This window comes from Artibeus jamaicensis, unplaced genomic scaffold (assembly GCF_021234435.1).
Source record: "Artibeus jamaicensis isolate MK-2021 breed Jamaican fruit bat unplaced genomic scaffold, CSHL_Jam_final contig_886, whole genome shotgun sequence".
NCBI lineage: Eukaryota > Metazoa > Chordata > Mammalia > Chiroptera > Phyllostomidae > Artibeus > Artibeus jamaicensis.
In genome coordinates, this window is record NW_026522002.1 from 2973616 (window position 1) to 2982500 (window position 8885).

Consider the following 8885-nt stretch of genomic DNA (forward strand, 5'->3'; position numbering starts at 1 on the left):
GAGGCTTTATTTTCTCAGTACTAGGACCCTGGGCTGTAGGTCTGAGCTGGGGCTGGGATGGCTCACTCCCCCAGTATCCCTTCTGATTTTTATCCACCACATATGAATATGGGACCGCCCATTCTGCCAGCTGCGGCCAGCTCACTGCCCTCACACTGTGTGTCCTCTCTGCTGCAGCCCCTGTCTGCCTCTCCTACTCGTCTGCATGAATATGGCTTCTTTAATTCCATGGTTGTCAGACTTCCATACAGGTAGACTTTTCAGCAATTCTGGGTGTTTTTTTGTTCCCTCCCTATGGTTGTGCAGGGAGGCGAAGCATGTCTACCTATACCTCCATCTTGACCAGAAGTCAGGTTTCCAACTTGAAGAACCATGCAAAAATAAGTATAATGACTAAAAAATGCAGCTTGATAAAATGGTCATAGTAAATTTTAAAACTTAGTGCTCATTAACTGGGTAATCACATTTGTCTGAATGTGTCAGTTGTAGACTGAGGTGTTTTGCCTGGTAGATTTTATTTCTAACATTATTCATAAATTTAAAAAACATGAAAGGAATCTCAGTGTCCAAAGTAGAGGAATGAATGGTCAGATAAATTTTGATATGTAACTAGATTTAATGTGGTATGTAATGGAGTATCACAGATCAGTAAATAAGATCCTTAAAGATTGGTTGATAACATGAGATATTATTTACAAAATTATGTTGACTATAAAAGAATGTTATAAATCTTCATCCTTTAATTTGTCAATAACGTGTATGTTTGTGTTTGCAGTTTTTTTTTAATTTTCAGCATTTCTAAGTTTTCTATAATAAACATTAACTATTAACATTATGAAAATACTTTAATAATCTTAATAAAATTGATAAAGAAAATACTTATTATGCTTAGGTTTTTTTCTTTCTTTTGTAAGCTGTTGGTAGTAACATTATTTATTATTTATTTATTTATTTATCTTTAGAAGGGAAGGGAAGGAGAGAGAGAGAGAGAGAGAGAATTATCAATGTATGGTTGCTTCTCGTGCATCCCCTGCTGGGAACTGGCCCCTGCTGAGAACTGGCCTGCAACCCAGGAATGTGCCCTGACTGGGAATCGAACCGTGATCTTTTGGTTCACAGGCCCACACTCAATCCACTGAGCTACACCAGCCAGGGCTATTTTTTTAATGGTTTCCTCTGTCAGAATAAGTGAGATTTCTAGTATTTAAAGGATTCTTTAATTTCGGATATTCTCAGTAATTTTTGAAAATCTAGTTTTATTGAAATGCAGTTGACATATAGCATTGTAAGTTGGACAGCATAATAATTTACTTACACTCATCATAAAATTATACCATAATGTTTAATTAATATCCATCATCTTATATGGTCATATCTGTTTACTCATTAAAAAATATGAAGATAAACGTGGATAGTGGTAATTCTTTCTTTCATTATGATGGAATTTCACCCATTTAACTACTTAGAATATCTTTTAATCATTGAGCTTTATAAAACTTACTATATATATCTTAGTGTACTTGTGTTATTCTTTCTTTCCTCTCATGAGGAGTATCCTTTAGTACTTTTGTAAGTTAGTTTTAGATAGTTTTTTGTTGTTGTTGTTCCCAGATTTATTTTAAATGGCAAAGCAACGTAAAATAGCTTGTCATTATACTCAGATTATATTAGATTTCCAGTAAAGTGATTTAAAAGCTATAGGGAGACCTATTCATCTTTGATAAGGTGATATTTTGTATGTGTGTGTTTACTTCTGATGCTCACTGTATATTAATTATAAGTTAGAGACAGGTGGCATTTGTGTATTTCTGCTCTTTGAATGTGAATCAATAAAATATATGAATACACATCCTGGTGGTAATATAAAATATGAGACTTGTGTGTGCACACATGATTGTGTGTGAGTGTGTGTGGTCATAAATCACTATGCTTGGAGTTCAAAGTCAGGGAGAGACCATTGCAAAATAGCCCATTCCTTGAAGAGAATGTGCTTGTGTACTAAACAGAACTTTCAGTGTTAGTTTTATATTTTTATTTGATAGAATCTAAGGTTATGGAAACAACCGTAAAAATAATTTATCTGATAGAAGTCTGAATACAGTAGTAACCTGATAGAGAAAATAGTTGAGAATATGATTCATAGGCGAGTGGGCAGATACACTTCCCCAAGTACCACATGGTGGAAGGGAAGAGAAAAATGTATAATATTCTGGGTGAGAAACTGTAAAAGAATGTCAAAAACAAGTGCAGATTTTATCATTGCATTATTTACATTACAAGAGAAGTTCTGTCTTCTTGAGTCCTTCGCAGTCTGAGGCGAGAGCTTTTCACCTAACAAAAAGCCTATCAAATGCTTTTAATACATGGTGGTACGTTTCTAACATGGGACTGGTCACATTTGGGAATTTAACTCTTGCTTTTAAATAACAATGCAGAGCTAATTGGTGAGATCCATGGGAAAGGGAAACCCCAGATTTGTTCCTGTTCCCTTTTGGCCACTGTGGATTCCTCTGCATTTTGTGTGTGGTGGGATGGTCCTTGGCAGCAAACTCTGTCTCTTACCCTGTGTGTGTTTTCTTTCAGTTTGTCCCATGAGGAGCACCCCCATAGCCACCCTCTCTATGGACATGGTGTATGCAAGTGGCCAGGCTGTGAAGCAGTGTGCGAAGATTTCCAATCATTTCTAAAGTAAGAATCATTTTCTATTGCTTTCTTCTTTTTACATAGCTAGCACTTCCCAATGTTCATGCATATTCTCGTAAGATGCCTTTTTGCTGGAGGGCTCCACACCACTGCTTTGAGGGTGACTCTGTATCACTAGGTCTGGCACTGCTGTCTTGAGAATTGTTACAACTTCTAGGGAGGGCCGCACTTTCAGGAGGAAAAGGGCTACTCTTAAGGGCAGTTTGATACATTTAGTAAGAGCCTATGTTTACCCCCCCCCCCCCCAGAATGACAGTGATTAAAGAAAAAGTCTCCCAATATTAAAATTGCAGTAAATTAGTTTTCACTTTTATTCATGTCCCTGTATAAGAAATCATCCTAACTCTACTTTTATAAAATTGATGTCAGTTACTGGCCTTTTCTTTGTTTTCATACCAATAACTGTAAATATAAAAAGTGGATGCTGAGGAAATGCTGACAGCTTGATTTTTATCTTTCTAATATTGCTGTTGACTTTTATTCAGATTCTTGTCCTTATGGGGAGAATGGAGTAACTTTAGTTTCTACAGTTAAAGTATGACTAAAACTGGGGTTATCTCATTCGAGTCTGAAACACTTGCAGAGGTATGTTCAGTCTAGCTGAAGTGAAATACTTCTGTACTACATCTTAATATTTCCCTTACCTGCCCTGCATTCTCAACATCTCATAAATATATTGATAATTTCATTGTCATTGACATGTAGACTGAACATGCTGATATATCATGCAAGAACCAAATATATGCACGAATGGAAGCCTGTGTACATTGGTGCATAACCGTTCACAAGCGGAGCGCTGGGGGTTCTTTTCCTCTAGTTTTTCTGTCTCATTCAAGCTGCAGGAAACAAACAGGCTAATGTGTGTTCAGGTGTCTGGCTTTGTGTGGTCGTTATGTTCTTAGAACAATCCCGACATCTATCCTGATGGCTGCAGATACTACAAATACTATAATAAAGCCACTCTTAGAGATACAGCTAGTGTTACCTGCAAGGCTTTTTTTGGTGAATATCATTTTTTAATTAATGAATGGAAATCTGTGAATCTGTGTCATAGCTTCCCAGCTTTAACATTTTACTTTAAGAGCATTAAAAATGTAAGTACTTACAATTTTTTAAAAAGAGATGCCTCAAGTTGTTTTCTAAATATCAACAATCAAGGTCAGTGATACTTTATTTTAAGTTAAGCAATAGCCCTTTACCACTATTTCGATTCAAGTTAGTGCTTTGATCTGTTATAAGTCACTCATTATAGAATCTCTGTGTTGTTATTTCCTTATCATTTGCCAGTTCCTATTTAGGTATTAAAAGAAAAAGATCTTTGCAGAAACCACTTTTAAATTCTCTCTTGGTGCTGTTTTTACTCATCTACAGAATGGCTGGTAAACATCTATAAATATGATATAATTTTATAAAGTCTTTAGAACTATAAAATTGCTGTCAATATTTTTAGTGACATGTATCAATTTCAGAGTCACAGGAAAAAGGGTAGTTTTCCAAGTTGACCCATTTAAAAAAATCTGTTAACAGCCAAGAGTGTTTCCACCCAAATCCACAAATCATAGGTCATTTATAATGTGAGCTGACAATTAGGTGGTACACACATACAGAGACATATATGTGTGTGTGTGTGTGTGTGTGTGTGTGTGTGTGTGTGTGTGTGTGTGTATGAAGGGACACCACCACAAGGAGACAGCACAATTTCAAACCACATCTAATACAGAAGAAAATAATCTGAACATCATTAGAAATGAGACCTAGACTTGATTCCTATTTTTAAAAAAGCCATTTTCTAAGGATATTAGGAGTCTGGCTTTTGTACAGGAAACCACTTATCAAATATTATGGCTTCACACATTACATGGCATGTTTTCAGTTCATGTTTGCTCAGTGGAATTAGAATGTTCACTATCAACCTGCAACTTTAGCTTACTTCCTAGTATACTTACTTATTAACATTTATTTGTCAGAAGACTTTTGTTTTGTTTACAAGCTATAGAGCTGCAACTTAAATTAGTTTAAGCCAGAACAGAAGTATGCACATTGGGGGGCGGGGTTCTGAATGATAGTTGGCTTTTGTAACTAGGAAGTCCAGTGGTATGTAGCATTCAAGCCTGGCTACATCCAGGTCCATAAATAGGGTCTTTAGAGTTTTGGTTCTTTGTCTGTTTGCTCTATTATCTGTTGTGTTGCCTTTAGCTCATTCCAAGTTGAACTGACTGAAGAAAACATTTACAGATCACAAGTTCATCAATCCCAGAGTTCATCTCTTTTCCAGAAAAATTCCTGGGCAGACTGTCATTGCTCAGCCTGAGTCATGTGTTCTGCTCTGAGCCAGTCACGCTGTGGTGAAGCCAGAATTGCCTCACATGCCCACCTGCAGGGCAGATGGAGATGTTCACTCATGTGGACCCTGTGGGGGTGGGGACCAGAGGTTTGGTTCCCGAAACTGAAATATGAGTATTGTAAACCGGCGCAAGGAGAGTAAATGCTAGATGAGAAAAACCCCTCTAGAACTCAGAGTTAGTTCTGTTTTCCTGAGTTACATGTTGATTGGCCATATGTGGCAAATTTAGGATTTTGAGTTTCTTCTACAGCATGAGTTTTGCTCCGGGAAATTCAGAGTTGTCTTCAGGTTTTTGGAATCTTGCCTAATGTAGTGAAAAATTAGTCTTCTGACAGATTCGTCTCTCCTATGTCTCTGTGTAGTCCAAAGGTGAAACACAGTGGCTTTAATGAAGCCAACTTTCCTTCCAGTGAACTGGACTGAAAAAGCCACCCAGCTTTTGCCCGGGTCTGTGTGATTCCGTTGGTTGCTGCATCATCCTGCATCCTAAAGGTTGTGGGTTTGATTCCCGGTCAGGGCACATACTTAGGTTGAAGATTTGATCTGGTCTGGGCACATGTGGGAGGCAACCAGTTGATGTTTCTCTGTCTCTAAAAGCAATTTTGAAATGTCCTCAAGTGGAGATAAAAAAGAAAAAGCTACCCAAATTCTTATGGATCAGACAAAAGCATGTGGCTTCTCTGAATGATGTCATCATGGAGTCATTGTTATTAGGAAGAAATGTTTTAAGCATTTATTCTCAAATTGCCAGATTTATAGACTGTGAAAGCACCTCGTTTCTGGGCACACACACTCTTCTTCTGTTATCTCTCTCTTTGGAGGTGTTTTCTTATGGTCCAAGCAAATTCACACCAGTGGTGCTCGAATTCTCCAAGGCACTCTTACAAAAAGTAGCCTTGCTCTGTCCTTGATTTAGGTGTCGTTCCATGTATTTTCTTCACCTATATTCTAATCCTCTAATTTTAAACTTCCCTAGTCAGAGTTCCTAATTAAATAACCCTGAAGTGTAGAACAGGCGCAATTCCAAGTGCTTTACATATGTAAGTTATTTAATCCTCACAAGCGCTTTGTAGTGATACTATAAAAGAACTACTCTCAGCCCACAGGTAAGGAGACTAAGTCACAGAGACAGTCAGTCAGACAGCTCATAGGGGTGGGGTCATGGTCCAGACTCAGGCATTCTGGCTTTATAGCCTTTGTTCTAAACGACTGCACAATACCATCTGCTTAGAAGCAGTACATTTTATTAACTATATACTTTCTATTTAAGATACTCAGTCTAAAAAAAAACTTTAAAAAAGGTCAGTTTGGGTAGTGAAGCCACTCACTGTTAGTATGTGTTTTCTGTGCTGGTTACATAGCATCTCCAAGCTTCAGTATCAGCTGGTGTAGTTTGGGATAATAATAGTAACCAACCTCTGAGGGCTGTTGAAATTTAAAGGTACATCACGTAAAGTGCCTAGCCCATACGGGATACTCTTTAAAAATATTAATACTTTTATTTTTATTTATCTAATTAAATATATTTTAAACAGGGGTAATTTAAGCTGTCGAAGCATTTCTGACCTTGTACCTAGGGACTATACACAGCATTCATGTCTTAGAAAAGACTCTTCTTAATCATTTTTATGCATAAATTTCTGGTAAAAATTCTCACAGTTGAATGTGGTTTTAAGGCAGAGGATAGCGAACTTGTTTTGTAAAGGATCAGGCACTAAATACATCAGTCTCTGTCACAACTGCTCCCCCCTGCCCCACTGTAGCCCACACGCATCCATGGGACCACATGTCCGAGGTAGCTGTGTCCCTTGGACCAGATTGCTGACCTCAGACCCAGGGTAAAATTTTCGGCGTCATCACATTTTTACCTGAGAAGTCTTTTTGTAGTTCCTTGGTCATTGCTGTGCAGTGTTATTTTTGTTTGAATTCACAGAGTCCTTAAATATCATGCATGACTTGCCCTTTGCTTCCATTACCAGCCACAGTTTTTACACTTCCATGGGCCAGGGTTCCTCCTGGTGTTTAGAGTATAAGAGGGGAAAGTGGTAACTTTTTTTTTTCCTATTCTTCGGTTGCTCAGGCTACTACGTTGTAACTTTTAGAGAGGCCAGGATCAGTAGTGTATTCAGGGTAAAAAACCCCATCTGACAATGAAATGTCACTGTTAACAGAGAGAGGAATTAACTAAAGGAGGGGGCGGGGGACTCTCAGGTCTGAAGATGAGGCATATTTTTTGGCCCTCCTGAGAAAGAAATATCATTACTGTTGGTAAATCAAAACCAGAGATGTGACACTTTCTGTGACCGTTCTGCAGTATTATCCCAACGTGAGGTATACCACGGGGCCTTGATTTCAAAGATAAATACCATACAGATCAGCATGCTGTTGTCTTTCCCTGACAGCTTTATCAGAATCAGCACATACCCAGTCTATTGTAGGCATTTACTTCCCTGTTTCTTCTCAAAACAAGTTGCAGTTTTCGTGTTGATTTTTTTAAATCTATCAACCATGAGTTATCATGTGACTGCTGTATTTGTTAGAGCTAACTGATACCAGCAGGTGCTCCTGCTAACTTTAATGAAATCCTCCAGCCCTGCATTGCTTGGAATCCTTAGATATAGCAGAACAACAAAAACAAGCCCAGTGCCATCCAGATGGGCAGATGGGTGAAGCTCCTGGTGTGCCCCATTCTCTCCCACTCAGATCCATTTTTATCTTTCAAACCAGGTTGAACACACAATCTGTACCAGTAAAAACACGGATTTATGGTTCTTTTTCTTTTTAAAAAGGGACTCATATTTGGCAATGTAGAGAGTGAATTTGAAGGTTAAATCGTGACCACATTTTCCTGTTTCCAACTTAGAATATAAAATCGGACACAGGCTTGATAGTTTCACAGATACCAGGTACTCTTAATATGCTTGCAGAAAATACTCCCTGCCCCCTAGATTTTGTTTTAGCTGTCACATCTGATAAAAGTATAATTTGTATCCTCGTTTAGTATCCATTTGAAAGAAATTTGGGATGGTGTATTTTTTGTTTGTTTGTTTCTATTTTTTGGTTACTTCTGGAAAAAAGCACCATCCAAAACAAAATAAAAAATTATTTGCATATTAGTCAGATGTATATTTATTGAAGCCAAAATAAATGTTACACGCACTCTAATAGATGACTTGGAGGGAAACGTTGAAAAAAATGCCCAGAGATGGAACTTTGACCCTTTCAAAAAGGCTGAGGGGCCATAGACAGTAGAGGACATTTCACTGGTCATGTGCTTTAAAAATTTTTTGCTAGGAATTTTACTCCTCAAAATTGTAAAGAGTTTTATGTGAAAGAAACTACTAAGTGCTTTCTGTAATGTTTTCACAAGTGTTTTTATCATGGTAACATCTTGTTTACTTTAGTTCCCTGCCTAAAACTACTTGGAACATGTTAAGAAAACATTGCAAGAAAGCCTTGACAAAGAGGCTTTTGTTTAACAGCCACCGTGAGGCTGCGAGGATCACAAAGGTGTTAACTTTCAGCCCCTTAAGCACTTCCACATGAAATTCCAGCAACTCTGTTTGTGGTTTTGGAAAAACAAAGTGAATGTTAAAGAAACCAGGTATATGCTAATACATGTCGAAAGAGGCCGGATATCATAAATTGTTTCAAAGCCATTTGCGGCTCTCAGTTTGCACGCCTGAATGTTCTGCATTGAAATTACCTCTGGTTAGTACAGCAGACTGGAGCACAGGCAGAGGGACTAGCCAGCTACAATGTGGGAGTATGCAAATTGCATTCCTGCCTCAATTTACATCTGAACACTGGAATGAAATTTGTCCGCATCCCAAGTGAC

The 8885-nt window shown here is 37.9% G+C and overlaps 1 protein-coding gene across 17 annotated transcripts in view; it reads left to right on the forward strand.

Moving 5' to 3' along the window:
- The window catches only part of FOXP1 (forkhead box P1), a 627082-nt gene that overhangs the window by 569749 nt on the left and 48448 nt on the right, over positions 1 to 8885 (forward strand). For all 17 annotated transcript variants that reach the window (XM_037150321.2, XM_037150320.2, XM_037150319.2 and 14 more), the window contains one exon: positions 2584 to 2688. In XM_037150321.2, coding sequence (XP_037006216.2) covers positions 2584 to 2688 — 105 coding nt within the window. The remainder of the gene's footprint in view (positions 1 to 2583; positions 2689 to 8885) is intronic.